General features: G+C 47.7%; 1 protein-coding gene across 1 annotated transcript in view; it reads left to right on the top strand.

The window, feature by feature from the left end:
- NFRKB (nuclear factor related to kappaB binding protein) overlaps nt 1-17,829 on the top strand; it is a 33,352-nt gene that overhangs the window by 13,140 nt on the left and 2,383 nt on the right. The window contains exons 12-23 of the mRNA XM_056860285.1: nt 1,373-1,452; nt 1,536-1,579; nt 3,791-3,851; nt 5,181-5,355; nt 6,824-6,930; nt 8,385-8,508; nt 9,263-9,342; nt 10,399-10,610; nt 12,194-12,482; nt 13,363-13,620; nt 14,475-15,260; nt 16,017-16,123. Coding sequence (XP_056716263.1) covers nt 1,373-1,452; nt 1,536-1,579; nt 3,791-3,851; nt 5,181-5,355; nt 6,824-6,930; nt 8,385-8,508; nt 9,263-9,342; nt 10,399-10,610; nt 12,194-12,482; nt 13,363-13,620; nt 14,475-15,260; nt 16,017-16,123 — 2,323 coding nt within the window. The remainder of the gene's footprint in view (nt 1-1,372; nt 1,453-1,535; nt 1,580-3,790; nt 3,852-5,180; nt 5,356-6,823; nt 6,931-8,384; nt 8,509-9,262; nt 9,343-10,398; nt 10,611-12,193; nt 12,483-13,362; nt 13,621-14,474; nt 15,261-16,016; nt 16,124-17,829) is intronic.

Raw genomic sequence — 17,829 nt, 5'->3', positions numbered from 1 at the left:
ACATCAGCTGTTTTCTGAAGTAATTTGTTTCCCATTAAAAGTTTTATTGTTTTCTACGTTTTTTGCCATCAAGTCACATCTGACTTGAACACATGAAGCTGCCTTATACTGAATCAAACCCGTGGTCCATCAAAGTCAGTATTGTCCACTCAGACTGGCAGCAGCTCTCCAGGGTCTCAGGCAGAGGTCTTTCACATCACCCACTTGCCTAGTCTCTTTAACTGGAGATGCCATTGATTGAACCTGGGACCTTCTGCATGCCAAGCAGATGCTCTGTCACTGAGCCATGACTTATGGTAATCCCTGGTGTGGTTTTCAAGGCAAGAGACGTTCAGAGGTGATTTGCCATTGCCTGCCTCCGTGTCGTGTCCCTGGTATTCCTTGGAGGTGTCCCTTCCAAATACTAACCAGGGTCGAGGCTGAGAGTGTGTGACTGGCCCCAGGTCACCCAGCAAGCTTCCATGGCAGAGTGGGGATTCGAACCTGGGTTTCCCAGATCCTAGTCCGACACCTTAACCACTGCACCACGCTGGCTCTTGTTTTCTGCATAGGGTAGTAGATATAACATTAAAAAAAAACCATGGAACCCAACCCTTCTGCAACATAATTCTTCCCTATTCTTGCCCACTTTAAAAAAATCTCTGCTCTCAGCTGCCTGTATGTGCAGCTCTTTCTTTATCATCCCTTACTTTCTTCGTTGCTGTTGGGCTGTTACCACCACCCTTCTTTGACGTGTAGTCCCTCGCCCATGTGACAGCGGCATATCCATCCTTCTTTGTTTGTTCTTTAATTTCCACACATGGATCTTGCATTGCGTTACACCCGAGGGACAAAGAGACACCCCAGTTCTCTGGTATGAAGCAAGTAAACTGTTTTTTATAAACAAGGGGATCTGTGAGGGACTGAGGAAACCAGTGGTCAAAACTCAGAGTGGAGAATAAACCTTGCATTTGTCAAACTGCAGCTGTGAGGTTTGGCCACTCAAGAACAACTTTCATAAACTGTGACAGCTCTTACGCTTGCAGCTTAACTTCGTTGGATTCAAGGTAGCGGGAGGAGCCGTGGCTCCAGTTAAAGGGTCTCAACAGGAGGTGTTGGAAAAGAAAGACCTTTCTCTGCCTGAGGCCCCAGAAAACCTCTGCCAGGCAGACCGCTGGTCTGACTTGGTATAAGGCAGCTTCCATTCATCCTTTTCTGTGCCAAGGAGAAAGATTTAAATAGACAAATGTGCTTGCTTCTCTTCAGGGATCCTGGAATGGCTTCGCTCTCCTTTTGCACAGTGGCTTGTATATCCCCCACCGTCTTCACTACCGTTAATGTAGTCTGGGCATTAGCAGTAGGTGACAGCCCTCTCTGTCTTCTCCGTTTCTAGGCTCTTTTCAAGACCACGAGAAGGAACTGGCAGCGCTCTTCCAGCTGTGGTTGGAGACCAAAGACCAAACGTTTTTCAAGGTGAGGTGGAAGAGTTCTTGCAATAAAGCACATCCCGGTTGGCTCTTCCACTAGGCTGACGTTAATCTCTCATTAATTGGCAGGATAACGAAGACAGCTCTGATGCCACCACACCCGTCCCTCGAGTGTAAGTACATATGAAATGGGCTGAAAATCGGGAACTAGTGTGTGCAGTATATTTCCAGCGTTGTGTAGTGGTTAAGAGCAGTGGTTAGGAGCGGCAGACTCTAATCTGGTGAACCGGGTTGGTTTCTCCACTCCTCCACATGAACCCAGCTGGATGACCTTGGGCTAGTCACAGCTCTCTTAGAGCTCTCTCAGACTCACCTACCTCACAGGGTGTCTGTTGTGGAGAGGGGAAGGGAAGACGATTGTAAGCCGGCTTGATTCTTCCTTAAGTGGTAGAGAAAGTCTGCATATAAAAACCAACTATTCTTCTTTCTTAAGCGTCCGGGCAGCTTCATTAACAACCAACACTATGTACCCGTTGATAAATAAGTTAGTGCAAACTGGGACTGTTTGTGGTTGGTTTTGTATCTTGAGGGCGGGGCGGGGGGGGCAGAATCTCTTGCATCCAGTGGCTGCTAGACAAGTAACTTTGTGAAAATGGTTCCTAATTTCCAAGAGTTGCCTCATGTGTGAGTCATTGTGCCAAACTAGCTCATTCCAACTTTGGTTCTCATTAGCCATATTGAGCCAATGCAGCTGCAAGGGAGAATGAGCTTAGATCCTGTCCTTTATCATCAGTGTCAGTTTATTTCTGCTTGTAAAGTCTTGGCCACCAACAGTGGTACCAGAGGCAGAAGGATCTTGGTCGGATTCCAGGTAGCATATTGGCCAAACAGCAGCGTTGCCATTCATTTGGCCTGTAATTTTCATGTTGGATTTTCCTTTTCTTCCAAATCTCAGTTGCTGCAGAGAGTAACTGTATAAAAAGCTGCTGGTTTTTTTTCATCCAAAGAATTGCAACATATGGTGATGAATAAATGATATCTCATTTTAGTCTAGTAATTTTTTTTTTAGTGCGTCGGTTGTGGGGGCAGGGTTGTTTTTGCTTATTGCCAATTAGTGATAACTTCTTCATAGTTTGGCAACTGCCTAGTTTTTATCCTATCCAGTGTTAGGAAGGGAAAGTGTTATAAATGAAATAAAATCCAATAAAATAAAACGCTGGATTATAGTGTTTTGGTGTATAGATGACAAAAATGAAGTGGAGAGAGGTAGCTGCTAGGAAACATTTCTAGAATGATTGCATCATGTTAATACTTCTGCTGTGCTTCAGTCCTTTCTGGTGGTTCCAGACTTCTAAAATTCTAATGCATTGGGTATTAACTGTCCCATTTTGTTAATTGTACTGACTCACTATGTGTAATCCACCTTGAGACCCCATGAGAGAGGCGGACTATAAATGACGTAAATAAAATAAATAGAAGTATTGTAAACAGTCCAGCAGTTGAACCTGTGGTATGCTCCAAGCTTCTAGACATTCTCCCCCCTCCCCCTAGTAATTTGGACTGAAATTGCAAGTACAACATATTCTATAAATCGACAGTTCTCAGAAGGCTACACAGAAGTTGGCTAGGTGGGACGCAGGGCTTTCATAACAATTACCAACAGTTTGCTCTCCCTCAATCCCCATGTCCATCTGACATGCCCTCTCCTGCCCACCCACCTGCCACAGATTACCCATCTGTGACTGTTCGACCTGTCTGTCATAACCTGGTACACCTGATCCCTGTTTGATGTGCCACTTCCTGCCAATCTTACCTGCCAAGGATTATCCATTAAAGCCATAGCAATGACATCGAACAACTTCAGAGCAAAAGGTTCAGTTACTCTTAGAGGACTCTGACCCTCAATGTACTTATTTTGTTGCTCGTTTTGTAGAGGCCGCACAGAAGAGTTGAATGGAAGTGTTTTTAGAGATGGGTCCTATTTAAGTTTTATGGTTTCATCGTTCAAGACCTCAGTCTAAGGACGGGGGGTTTGAGTTAAAAATAACATTTACTCCCAGCAATACTATTGCAACTTTTTATGTCCTTAAATTTTACCATAAATGAGAAATATAGCAACAGAATGCCTGTAAACATATAGAAGTTCCGCTCAGAGAAAGTGGGCTTTTTGTCTCTTATCACGGCGGGACCCGGGTTCTTTGACAGAGTGATCGGTGGGACGTAAGATACAAAAGGTTGAGAACCGCTAGCGTAAAGTACAAATTGCTTTTTCCTCCCCTTTCATGTAGTGGTCTGTTGAGGATGTTATAAGGACTCTGCAAGAATTCTTTTGTGGTTACACTTACATTGTAGTTACCCAGGCCTCACACTGGTGTTTGTTTCAGAAGGACTGACTACGTGGTCCGGCCTAGCACTGGGGAAGAGAAACGCATCTTCCAGGAACAGGTGACGAGCTCGGCCATCCTGCCTAGTTTATTGTATATGTTTAATCAATATTAGATGACACAAAGGATGTTTTGGCCCTGACTGGGCTAGTCAGATCTTGGAAGCTAAGCAGGGTTGCCCCTGGTTAGTATTTGGATGGGTGACCCCCAAGGAGGTCAAAGATTGCTATGCAAAAGCAGGCAATAGCAAACAACCTCTGTTAGTCTCTTGCCTTGAAAACCCCAGGGGTGTCGAACTCATTTGTTACGAGGGCCAGATATGACATAAATGTTACTTGGTCGGGCCAGGCCATGCCTCGCCAGCCCAGATTGGGACTGGGGGGCTGTGGCTGGCCCGTGGGCTAGATAAGAGCTCTCAAGGGGCCAGATCCAGCCCACGGGCCATATGTTTGACACCCCTGCCCTACGAGGTCACCATAAGTCCTGGAGATTTGGGGGTGGAGCCTGGGGAGGACAGGGACCTCAGTGGGGTACAATGCCATAGAGCCCGCCCTCCAAAGCGGCCATTTTCTTGAGAGGAACTGACCTCTGTAGTCTGGAGGTGAGCTGTAATTCCAGGGGATCTTCAGGTCCCACCTGGAGGCTGGCATCCCTAGCATCTGCTAATCCTCACCTCCCCAGCCACACTTGGCCTATTCCTGGGGAGTGATGATTGCTCTCCCCTCCTTCTTTCCCCCTGCATAGCTGCTAGCTTTCCCTCTTCTTCCAGCCACTCCTCCCATAGTCTGTGACCTGGGGCTGGCTGAGATAGGCTGTAGGCCTTCTCGGCTTGCCCCTGCTTCCCTTGAGCTTGCCCCTCCCCAGGCCTCAGTGCCTGGGCCGCTGCCGGGCCCAACAGGAGCTGGGCGACTCCTCCCATCCTTCCCCCAGCCTCCTTGGTGGTTGCTGGCACTGACACCTCAATGGAGCTGCCCTGAGGCTGGGCCCCAGACAGCGCAGACTGCAGAAACCGCTTCGCCAATGGGGGCAGCTCAGAGTCCGACACTGTCCCCAGATAGTAGTGTCTGCTGGAAATTTTCTCAGCTCTCCCTTTGCTTCGTGAATCTCTCGCTCAAATGGATGCTCTCCAGAGACCAGCATGGAGTAGTGGTTAAGAGCGGAGGACTCTAATCTGGAGAACTGGGTTTGATTTCCCCACTCCTCCACCTGAAGCCAGCTGGGTGACCTTGAGCTAGTCACAGTTCTCTTAGAGCTCTCAGCCCCACCTACCTCACAGGGTGTCTGTTTTTGTGGGGCGAGGAAGGGAAGGCCATTGTAAGCCAGTTTGATTCTCCTTAAAAGGTAGGGGAAAGCGGCATATAAAAGCAACTCTTCTTCTTTTCGCACGCAGGAGCGTTATCGATACAGCCAGCCTCACAAAGCCTTCACGTTCCGCATGCACGGCTTTGAATCGGTGGTAGGTCCGGTGAAGGGCGTATTTGACAAAGAAACATCTCTGAACAAAGCTCGAGAACATTCTCTGTTGCGTTCAGACAGGCCTGCGTATGTCACCATCCTGTCTCTTGGTAAGTTGGCGTTCAGTGTGGTGGAGTATTTCTATACATTGTGCAGTCTTCCAGATTTTTTATATTTTATTTTATTAAACTTGTATCCCACCCCCACAGCAAAAGCCATAATAGTTCATGAAAGGGGATAGGGCATAGCCATAAAGCCCTGAAGTAAAGATTCATAAAGTCCAAAGTTCAGTCATTGGTATCTCCTGTATGATTTATATGTATAACGTCCCAGGTTTAATCCAGAGAGCCATTATGGTGTAGTGGCTAGAATGTCAGACTAGGATCTGTGAGACCCGGGTTTGAAACCCCACTCCATGAAAGCTTGCTGGGTGACTTTGGGATCAGTCTTGTCTCTCAGCCTAACTTACCTTATAGACTGCTGGTTGTGACAAGAAGAAGAAGAGTTGGTTTTTATATGCCGACTTTCTCTACCACTGAAGGGAGAATCAAACCGGCTTTCTGTCTCCTTCCCTTCCCCTCCCCACACCGGACTCCCTGGGAGATAGGTGGGGCTGAGAGAGCCCTAAGAGAGCTGTGACTAGCCCAAGGTCTCGTAGCTGTCTTCATGTGTAGGAGTGGGGAAACCAACCTGGTTTTCCAGATTAGAGTCCGCCCCTCATGTGGAGGAGTAGGGAATCAAACCTGTTTCTCCAGATTAAAGTCCACCGCTCCAAACCACCGCTCTTAACCACTACACCACACTGCCATAAAATGGAAAAGGAGAGAATGATGTTATAAGCTACTTTGGGTCTCTTGGGGAGAAAAGCAGAGTATAAATATCGAAATAAATAAAATATTCCTGGCTTCCTATTAAAGGGTCTCGGTTAGTAAAACTTCTCACATGGAGAACTGCCGCCTCTCAGAATAGACCATTCCTGTAAGATAGGAAGGTGTCTAATAAACGGTTCAAGTAAATAAATAAAAATAGTATTGGGTGAAATGGATCAGCGCTCTGGCTTGATATAAGGCAGCTTTTGTTCGTTCAAAGAAGATTGCGGTGTTAAGCTGCCGACAGGCTGCTAGAACTGGGAAGCGCAGTCGACAGAAATTTCCGCACCTGGAATCAACCAGTAAAAGTAGGAGCTGAACTGAGAACATGGCACGGCACCTTCTTTGGCGTCGAGTTGATGATGGCTGTGGAAAGCTTGAAAGCGAAAGAAGCTGGGTCGTAGAATAGGGCGGAACTTTTCTGTATTTGAGGAAAGGACAGAGGGATTTTGGCTGCTGCAACCACGCTTGGCAGCTGTCTGTTGAGAAGGCTGTAGGAATCAGGACAGAAGCTTCAGCTGAAATGGCAACAACATGGAAACTCTTGTTTGTACAAGATTGCGGAAGGTCGGGAGGAACTACCGTCAAAACAAAAGAGTTGCATTAGGCGAAGTAGGGAAGCTCCAGGGCAGATGGAACTCGACTGGTTCGAGGACGTGTGTTTCAGTGTATGTTTCTGCCATGCTCTTGACTGTGCTTTTTCCCTTAGTTCGTGATGCTGCAGCTCGTCTCCCTAATGGAGAGGGAACACGCGCTGAGATCTGTGAACTGCTTAAGGACTCGCAGTTTCTGGCCCCTGATGTCACTAGCGCTCAGGTGAGCCAAATTAAGTGAGGGCCAGGTTATCCTTTGTCAGAGTTCCATGCCTGAAAAACTTCCTGTTGAACACTGGCAGTGTTTTGTGATGGGTTTTAAGGCCCACAAGTCACAAGGTGGGGTGGAAAGCTGCAAACCGGCTGATGATGCCGTTAGCAAAATCTCTTTTAAGATCTAGGGTAGTGGTTCCCAAAGTGGGCAGTACCACCCCCTGGGATTACCTAAGGGTGCACTAAGAGGCAAGGGGGCAGCAGTGGGGCGCTAGAGGTGTGCCCCTTCAACAGTTGTTGGATAGGGTAGGGGGCACTGGGGTTGAGTTTGTGGAACCAAGGGGGCGGTGGCCAGAAAAGTTGGGGAATCACTGATCTAGGGCTTTTCCACATGTTTTTTTTCTGCCGGTACTGGCTCCTTCCAGCTTTGGTTTATCCCCTGAGTTTATCACACTTTTTTTTCCCGTTAGTTTTTGCTTTGTTCTCCCCCCCAGGGGGGGGGGGTTGGGCTTTTGAGACCTGTTTTACCCTTATCTTTTCCTGTAAGCTGATTTTGAGTTGGTTTTTTTCCTTCTGCTTAATGTTTCTATTGGTTTTCTTTGTCCTGCCTGCTCCCACCCACCTCCAGCCCACTTTTCAATTATGGGCTGCAGTCATCATCAAACCACTCCCTCTCCTCGCCCTCCCAAAAATGAGTGGTTTCATTTTTTTAAAAAGGCACTAAAATATTGATAATAATATTGTAGTGATAATTTAAGCAGGTTCTCTGAATTCTCAGCTTTCTTAAAAAAAAAAAAAAAGTCCCTAAACCTTTTGTTCGCAGAGATATAAGGGAAAAGACATCTTTGTGAGGGAGGGGGGTAGAGACTTACTTTTTTAAAAAAAGGAAAGTGGAATTCAGAGAACCTCCTTAAACTGTCATTACCAGGCTGTGTCAATATAAGCACGCACAAAACAATAAGAAGGAGAGGAGCTGTGATGCCATCAATGACAACAGCACCCTCCCTTGAAAATTCTCATTTTTAAAGCATGTGCAACTGAAAATGCAGAGGGAGGGCAGGCATGTGGAAGAACTGATTCCAATGATTGTGGATGGACTGCCAAGAAAATCAGGAGTACATCAAGCATGCAGAAAAGCCCCTGAACATGGACACAGCAGTTGGTGGTAGCCTGCAGAAACATAAATATATAATGCAGCCGGTGTCATTTTGGTTGCAGACCTATAACTTCAGTGCTTGAAAGCCCTCTCTCTGTCTGCCATTGGAATAGGTGTTGTTTTGTTCTGAATAGCCAGAGAAATCCACACGTATTCTGCAGATGTTTTCATACCTCGTGCCAGGGATGGCTTAGATATTTGACTCATTTGCGTGTGTGCTGCTTTTTTCCTCCCAGCGTGCCTAAGAACACGCTTGCTACACTGATTCTTTTTTAGATCCCTTATTTCAACACAAGATCTCTTCTCAGGTTAACACCGTTGTGAGTGGCGCGCTGGATCGACTGCACTACGAGAAGGATCCCTGTGTAAAGTACGACATCGGCCGCAAACTGTGGATATACCTGCATCGAGACAGGAGTGAAGAGGAGTTTGGTGAGTGGTCCCTAGGAGGGTCTTACTGTATCCAGTGTGCAGGAACATTGGGATATCATGGGATTTGTGCGGGCTTGCATTAAATGTAGGGAAAAGGGCCACTGTTTAATTAGAATTTCTCTGTGGAGAAAAGCTCACAGCATCCCAGAAATATAGGGATGGGAGCAAACTGTAGCTTCAACTCCTTGGCCTGGAAAAGTATCCAACAGTGCCATTTGTGTTACCTGGGCAATAGTTTGGATAATAGTTCAGTGGCTGTTTTTCCAAATAGTTGGATAACACACAGAGAGACCAAGGAGTTCTATGCTAATCAGGTTAAAAAAATAGATATATCTAACTAAAACCCTGGCAGGTTAGTGGAAATGCAAGGTAAATATGTTTTTACCCTGTTTAATGTAAATTCTGCCATTACAGGGAATGTGTGTGTATATATACATATAATTTTTCTCTTGTTCCTGTCTGACGAGCAATCACTTTCATTAACTTGTCGTGCTAGTTAAATGGCATAAAAGCCTCCCTGGGAGCACGTTTAGGAGGACATTGTATACATGCATCCAGAGCTTTGACCATTTCCATGTAAGACCTGCTTCTCTCTGACTAGCAAGTTATCCAGCTTGGGTGCGTTTTCTCTCGATCACAGAGCAGAGATTCTTGGAATTGCTAGTGTACGCCCACGGGAAAAGGTTGACTGCGTAGACATGCAGCGTCCATGTTAACATCTGCTTGATGATTTGTTACCTATTTTTGCCTACAGAGCGGATTCATCAGGCCCATGCCGCTGCCGCGAAAGCCAAAAAAGCCCTCCAGCAGAAGCCCAAACCTCCTGCAAAGACAGTAAGTTGCCTGGTGCACATGCATGGGGCAGAGGTGCTTTAGACTTCTGTAACTGTTCTCAGCTGATAGGACTACACCCCCTCGCTGGCTGTCTTCAAGCAGGACGAACACTTGTCTGGGATTCTTTAGGCTGATCATGCATTGAGCGGGGGTTGGATTTGATGGCCTGTATGGCCCCTTCCAGCTCCATGGTTCTATGACTTCCAGCTGCCCTGCCTCAAGGGTTCGGGGTGGATAACAGTTTGCTAACTATTTTACCCATATGAGCCCTGTGGCGCAGAGTGGTGAGCTGCAGTACTGCAGTCGAAAGCTCTGCTCATGACCTGAGTTTGATCCTGACGGAAGTCGGTTTCAGGTAGCCAGCTCAAGGTTGACTCAGCCTTCCATCCTTCCAAGGTTGGTAAAATGAGCACCCAGCTTGCTGGGGGTAAGGTGTAGACGACTGGAGAAGTCAATGGCAAACCACCCCGTAATTAAAGTCTGCCTAGTAAACATCATGATGTGATGTCAGCCCATGGGTCAGTAATGACCCTATGCTTGCACCTTTACCTAAGGATTATTTCCCTTTCCTTGCCCCCTCCTTTCCTCTCTTTTGGTTTATTCCCCCACCCCACCCCCTTTTTTTAGTTTTCTGTCTCCTCTCAATGAAGTTATGAGATCTTTGACAGCTGGGGCCCGCTTGTTGTCACTGTAGCCTCCCACCTTGTGGAATATTTTCCCTTTTAGATATGGTAGGGAATAAGCTAATTTAAGACACCATCAATATGTATTTGATATTTTTAGATTAGGCTTTAGGAGAGCCAGCGTGGTGTAGTGGTTAAGAGTGGTGGTTTGGAGCGGTGGACTCTAGTCTGGAGAACTGGGTTTGATTCCCCACTCCTCCACATAAGCGGCAGAGGCTAATCTGGTGAACTGGATTTGTTTTCTCGCTCCTACGCTTCATCCATCAGAGTGCCTCTTCCTTCTGCTTCCCTTCTCTCCCCCCCACCCCCTGCCCAGCAAGCTCAGTGCATTTGTTGTTCCATTGGTGACGATTTTTTGCTGTTGCCATCGCAGAAATCCAGCTGCAAGGAGAGTTCGGTGAAAGTGGCCAGTGGTAACACCTCTGAGCCGAGCCAGCTGAGCCTCAGCGACTCCAGCATGCCTCCTACCCCAGTGACACCCACGGCCCCTCAGTTGCCGGCAATGCCCGTTTCCCCACCCCCGGTCTCCGTGGTCAGCAAAAGTATGCCGAGTGTTACTCCAGAGCAAGCGAAACCCAACCAAAGGTAAGCCATTCCACCTTACTTGACAAAAAGTAGAGATGCATCCGTTCACTGAATTTGAATTAGCCCCCAGGAGTGAGGTGTTCAGACACGTATGGAACAATTTTAGAAAACATAGATCTATCTAAAGCAATTACAATTAACCTTTATTGCTCACTGACAAACAGAGACATAAACAATTTTACAAATTTAGAATAAACACAATTAATAAAGGCTTCATCCATTTGTGATAACAGGGTAAACTTGCATTATCAGAGCTAAACTATCTAAAGCAGGAGTTGCCAACATGGTGCCCATGGGCACCAAGTCAGCACCAACTCCTTTCCTGGCACCCACCAAGTGTTTTTAGGAAGTAGGGGTGACCAGGTGGGGCCTTTACCCAGCAGGTCGTCTGATCGGCCATTGGAGATCTGATTGTGCAGATTGAAAGAAAAAAAGATTGCTTTGGCAGCCGCCGCCACCACAGTACAAGGATCTACATAGAGGCTCAAGTAAGTTACGCATAAGCAGGAAAATACGTTTATACAAGAGTTTTATTTTAAAAAGGCTTCCTGTTTAAAAAAGACTTCTGCCTGAAATGTTGCTGTTGATGCATGACATTACTCCCTGACATTTCATGGTTGGCTCCAACTACAGAGATAGGCATTTTGTTGTTACGCTCAACACCTGTGTCAGAATTCCAAAGGTGCTCACAAAGGCTTTAACGGGTCGGGGACCCCTGATCTAAAGAGGAAGATGCTGCAGGGGGAAACCAGCATGCAGTTCTAAGGCAGAATCTTAATTCAAGGTGACCATTATCATCCTGTTAGGTCTGTGCTACCGGGGCGGACCAGCTGCCCTGCAAGGGAAGGATGTCTTGAAACAATCCTGGTGGCTCAATAAAACCAAACCACACTTGTAAGCAGGAAGGGTGGAAGAGGCCAGAAAGTCTCTTGAGCTGCTCATGGCTCTTTTTGACACGTCTCTTGTGGGTTCATTTTTTTCCAGAGAGTTAATAATGGTTTGCTTTGAGGAGAAAATGATCTCTTGTATGCAGACGCTACCCTCAGTGTAGTGGATGGGCAGTAGATTCAGGACAGACAAAAGGAAATGCTTCTTTTCACAACAAGGGGTTAGGGTTAGGGGGCCAGCGGGATGCCGCTGCCAGGCTGGTTAGGGTCCCAGAGGATGTCGTGATGGCCACAGGCATAGACAACTTTAGAAGGGGGTTAGACAAATTCCTGGAGAACAGATCTATTAGTGGCTACTACCTTTGCTGACTACAAGGAACCTCCACGTTTATAGGCAGTAAACTTCTCAATTCTAGTGCCAGGAGGCAACATCAGGGGAAGGCCTTGGCCAGTATGCCCTTTTGGCCCTCCAGAGTAATTTGGTTGGCTACTGTGTGAGACAGGATTCTGGACTAGATGGACCACTGGTCTGATCCAGCAGGGCTCTTCTTTTAGATTCATTTTAAACACCTGAATAATTTACTACATTAACAGCAAGGAGTTGACCAAGATTGGTCATTGGAACCGAGAGCTGTGTTGCTTCTTTTCAAGTTAACCAGATCATTTCTCTCTCCTCCCCCCTCCATTCCTCCACAGCATCCTTCTGGTGTCTTCTCCTACCATGCCGCAGCTTGGGACGTTGCTTTCCACCACGCAGAATACCACCCAGACTCAGGCTGGCCCTCCGCAGCCCCCCTCTCGGGCAGCTGGCCACACCGTCTCCTCTGGACTCCCGCAGGTCCGAGTGGTCACGGCCCAGGCCAGCCTGCCAGCTGTATCTCAGCCGGCCCCAACGATAGCGCAGCCGCAGCAGCCACTGCCGCCAACATCTGTACCGCAGATCCGCATCCCTGCCACTTCCGCGCAAAGCAAAGTCCTGCCTCAGGTGAGGAATGTCTATGAAAGCAAGTAAAAGAACTCGCGTGGCCCGTCTCCATCCCAGACTGCTTTCTCCAGCACTAATCTCTGTGATTTTACACTTTTTAAGACAGCAATTGAATACAGTGCAGTGCCCTTAAAATGAGTACACTTTTGTTAAACACCATGCAACGTGTAGTAATGCTGCTGAACACCATTGATCTCCAGTAGAGCCAAATAACCGGGGTAGAAAATGTATGGAGTCTCCCTCGCCAGAGATCCTGAAGCTGCCTTATACTGCATCAGACTCTTGGTTCGTCAAGGTCAGCGTTGTCTTCTCAGACTGGCAGTGGCTTTGCAGGGACTCAGGCAGAGGTCTTTTGCGTCACCTGTCACCTGATCCTTTTAACTGGAGATGCCTGGGATTGAACCTGGGACCTTCTGCATGCCAAACAGATGCTGTACCACTGAGCCACGACCCCTCTTCCAGCAAAGGCTTGGACAGCCGTTGGTCAGAAATAATAATAATAATAAAATTCTTTCAATTTATATCCTGCCCTGCCCAGTTGAAGCTAGGCTCAGCTCTAGCTTTGGATTGCCTGCATTGAATGTGGGGTTGGACTAGCTGGCCTCTAAGGCCCCTTTGAACGCCCGAAGTATGACTCCTCAAGTGGGTAACTTGCAAATACATGCAGAGGTCATCATTGTACAGCAAAACATTTCTAGAGAAAACGGGCTTTAAGCAGTTACCAAAAGGATGCATTCGAATGAGCAGTTTCCAAGAGTTATCCTGAAAGGAGGGAAGGTCGTTGACTCACGGGTTCTGATGCGTTGAGCAGTCTGGAGATGAATGCAGGGATCTCTCAAGTAATGTGTGTGACGTCTTGTCTGTTTGCTCTTCCCATTAGGGTGTTATGACTGTCCCGGTGAAAGCTCAAGCCAACCCAGTCCAGGTGCAACGGCCAGTCGTTTCAGTAACGGGGCCAGCCCCTGTTGCTGGGACAGGGATTTCTGCAGCGCCCAGTCCCGCCCCAAAGCCAGCCACTAGTTCCCCAGGCAGCTCTACGCCCAACTCCTCTGCGACTTCCTCCTCTTCCACCTCTTCCTCCTCCTCTTCATCCACCGCTGTCCTCCAGAATGTCGCCGGCCAAAATATCATCAAGCAGGTGAGGATCGGCGCTTTAATGAGAAATGGGGTTAAGAAGTAAATACAAAAGTGTGCTCACTTCGACCATGGGTACATCTAGCCTAGCATTCTGTTTCCAGCAGGGGACAGTCAAATACAAACTGAGCCAGGTTTCAGATTAAGTAGGTCCCTACAATTCAACTAAGTGTTGTACAAGCAACAGGCAATACACAGAGCCCCAAAGGCTTTACAGTTTGATAGAGACAAAGGGAAGAAGAGATGGGGAAGGGGAGTGGGGGCAACAGTGTTCCTGCGTTGCTGAAGGTTGCATAGTGCCTGTTGATGGAGGAAAGGTTTCCTTGCTGCTCTCTCCCGGTATCTGGCTTTTTTGTAATGAGGTTTGTTACGAAAAGCTGTGCCTGTATTTTCTCTCTCCTTTTTCCCGTAAAAGAACGGCCTCCGTCAGCATTCCTGGTACTGCATAACGTTCTCTAGCAGCGATAAGGGCATGGGTTGATTTGACACACTGAGCTTTGTGTGTGCTGGAGAGCCAGCATGGTGTAGTGGTTAAGAGCTGTGGTTTGGAGCGGTGGAGTCTGATCTGGAGAACTGGGTTCAATTCCCCACTCCTCCACGTGAGCAGCAGAGGCTAATCTGGTGAACTGGATTTGTTTCCCCACGCCTACACATGAAGCCAGCTGGGTGACCTTGGGCTAGTCACACTCTTTCAGCCCCACTTACCCCAAAGGGTGTCTGTTGTGGGGAGGGGAAGGGAAGGTGATTGTAAGCCGGTTTGATTCTTCCTTAAGTGGTAGAGAAAAGTCAGCATGTAAAAACCAACTCTCCTCCTCCTCTTCTCCCTCCTCTTCCTCCTCCTCTTCTTCTTCTTCACAGGTGGCCATTACTGGACAGCTCGGCATGAAAAACCAGCCTGGCAGCGGCATCCCGCTGGCCACCTCCAACTTCCGTATCCAGGGCAAGGATGTGCTGCGCCTGCCTCCCTCCTCCATCACCACTGACGCCAAGGGGCAGACTGTCCTGCGCATCACCCCGGACATGATGGCGACCCTGGCCAAGTCCCAGGTCACCACTGTCAAACTGACTCAAGACCTCTTCTCCGCTGCTGCCGGAAGCGCGTCCACCGGGAAAGGCATCTCAGCGACTCTGCACGTCACCTCCAGCCCCATCCAGTCTTCTGACTCGCCCGCCAAGACCAGCGCTCCCAGCTCGGCTTCGCCAAGCCCGGCAGGGCCCACGGTGGTCAAAGTGACTCCTGACTTAAAGACGATGGAATCCACCAGCTCAGCATTCAGACTGATGCCTGCCCTGGGCATGACCATGGCTGACCAAAAGGGCAAAGTCATGACCACCGTGGCATCCACAGAAGCCAAGCCCGCCGCTACTATAAGAATCGTGCAGGGGGTGGGGGTCATGCCCCCCAAAACCGGGCAAACCATTACCGTTGCCACTCACGCCAAGCAGATGTCCTCTTCGGCTGCGGTGAGTGTGCCAGGTACCGTCCACACGTCAGCTGTTTCTTTGCCGACCATGACCGCTTCCGTGTCCAAGGCAGTTGCTGTCATGTCGGGAGGAGCTGGGACACCCATAACTATAGGAACGGGAGCAACCACGATGCGGCAAGTCCCAGTCAGCACCACCGTCGTCTCCACCTCCCAAGCGGTAAGTAAGGCTGCCGTGCTGTGGATTAAGCTGGGCTGGAAAGTCTCTACAATGAGATGCCTTTGGTGTAGTGGTGTAGTGGTTAAGAAGGGTGGTTTGGAGTGGTGGATACTGATCTGGGAGAACCGGGTTTGATTCCCCACTCCTCCACAACCAACTCCTTCTTCTCCTTCCTCCTCTTCTTCCTCTTCCTCCTCTTCTTCCTCCTTTTCTTCCTCTTCCTCCTCTTCTCCTTTTCTTCCTCTTCCTCTGATCTGGAGAACCGGGTTTGATTCCCCACTCCTCCACATAAGCGGCGGAGGCTAATCTGGTGAACTGGGTTTGTTTCCCCAATCCTACACATGAAGCCAGCTGGGTGACCTTGAGCTAGTCACACTCTCTCAGCCACACCCACCTCACAGGGTGTCTGTTGTGGGGAGGGAAAGGTGATTGTAAGCTGGTTTGATTCTTCCTTAAGTGGTAGAGAAAGTCGGCATATAAAAACCAACTCTTCTTTTTCTTCTTCTGCCTCTGAGCTTTCCTCTCAGTTAAAAGGCTTGAACAAATGCTGATGGATCATTGCTTTAGCATGCTCATTGCTCCTTCCATAACACCAGAAGTTATAGTTCTGATATCAAATTCAGGAGGAACTACAGTCCCATAACAGCAGTATTCTAGTGTGGAAGTATGAGTTTCAGAGAGGCATTGGAGCCCTCTTCTTCTATGGCAGAAAGCGCTCTATGGAATTCCTGGTCCTGATTTCTTCTGTTTATCCAGGGGAAGCTGCCTGCCCGAATCACAGTGCCTCTCTCAGTCATAAGCCAGCCCGTGAAAGGCAAGAGTATGGTGACCGCCCCCCTTATCAAGGGCAACCTTGGAGCCAAGTGAGTAAAACGTGGGAGTCTGTGTAATGTTTAGTATTGCATTTCTGATAAATACAGCTGAGAGACAGGGTCAGAGTATGGAAACCTAGTTGCGTAAGATGGCTTGAAAGCACTGACATTTACAAGTCCTGTTTTCAGGCGCTGAAAATGTACCTAATATATGTTAGTATTCATTGAATACTAAACACAGTCTCTCCCCCTGTATCTTTGCAGTAGTGAATGACCCCGAGTTTCCGTGAGTGGTTGTTTTATGTGTCTAATGCAGCGGTTTCCAAACTTTTTTAGTCATGGAGCACTTTTCAGAAGAGAAATTTGTCACAGAGCACTAATTTTCACCCAGCACCCATATACTAAACCAAATTACAGTAGTATTGTCGATAAAAGGTACACACGAAGCTGCTTTATACTGAAATCAGACCCTTGGTCCATCAAAGTCAGTATTGTCTACTCAGACCAGCAGCGGCTCTCCAGGGTCTCAGGCAGAGGTCTTTCACATCACCTACTTTCTAGTCCCTTTAACTGAAGATGCTGGGGATTGAACCTGGGACCTTCTGCATGCTAAGCATTTAAGTAGTTTAAGTAGTTTAAGCATCTGGACATAATAATTTCTACTCGATACTTACCTACACACAGTTCATGCCCACAAAAATTCACAATTTTGAGATCTTGTCACATGTATTTGTTTTTCTTTCCAATCTCTTCACGGAGCACTAGGAGATGTTTCGTGGAGCACCAAGTGCTACGTGGAGCACAGTTTGGGAACCGCTGGTCTAATGCAAAGCTTCTTAAACTGTGGGTCGCGACCCCATATAGGGTCGTGTAACTGAATGTGTGGGGCGTGAAAAAATTGGCAACACTAAAAGGTTTCTTTATGATTTATTATCAGTAAATGCTTGATTTGTATACCTATTTTATATACCTATACACCAAGGGTCACATAAAAATTTCTCAGGTGAAAAGGGGTCGCGAGTGGAAAAAGTTTAAGAAGCCCTGGTCTAATGGATAGTTCCTCTCTTTTTCAACTGGCCCCTGTTTGTTTAATAGCAACAATTCACATGTGACATAATATGCATCCCTGTGCTTTCAAAGTCTTTATTTTCCCATTTCTGCCTTTGAGATGCTGTTAAAAGAACAAAGGGCAGCCTGGTCAGTTTGTAACCATCTCAGGTCCCGACTAGACATGACGACATCTCCAAAATCACCATGGGGACACTGATGCCATTTTAGAAATTAAATTCCCTTTGTTTGTAAAATCTGCAGGGGGCAGATCCTGACTGGGACTGTGGCATGGGGGAGGGGCACCTGCCCCCTCCCCCGCCCACTGTTTTCAACAGCCCAAATGCTGGGGGTTTGGGCTCTTCAAAACAGCATGGGGGAGGAGACCCCCCTTCTTCCCCCTGTGCCATGCTCCTGATCAGGATTGGGCCTCCCCAGGTCTTGTAAACAAAGGTAATTTAATCCCTTAAATAGCAGCCCCGTGGTGAATTTGGGGACATCGTCATGTCTAGTTGGCACCTGATTTGTCAATCCTGTTCCCCCTTAAAGAAACGATCGCTCCCCCCACCTTAAAGAAACACCATCGAGTGCAGAGCTTCCTAGACCAGAGGTTCACAAACTTTTTGAGTCATGGAGCACTTTTCAGGAGAGAAATTTGTCACAGAGCACTAATTTTCACCTAGCACCTATATGCTAAGCCGAATGACAGT

This window comes from Euleptes europaea, chromosome 14, assembly GCF_029931775.1.
Source record: "Euleptes europaea isolate rEulEur1 chromosome 14, rEulEur1.hap1, whole genome shotgun sequence".
Taxonomy (NCBI): Eukaryota; Metazoa; Chordata; class Lepidosauria; order Squamata; family Sphaerodactylidae; genus Euleptes; species Euleptes europaea.
The sequence above is the reverse complement of the archived record's forward strand: the minus strand, read 5'-3'. Positions and strand labels throughout refer to the sequence as shown.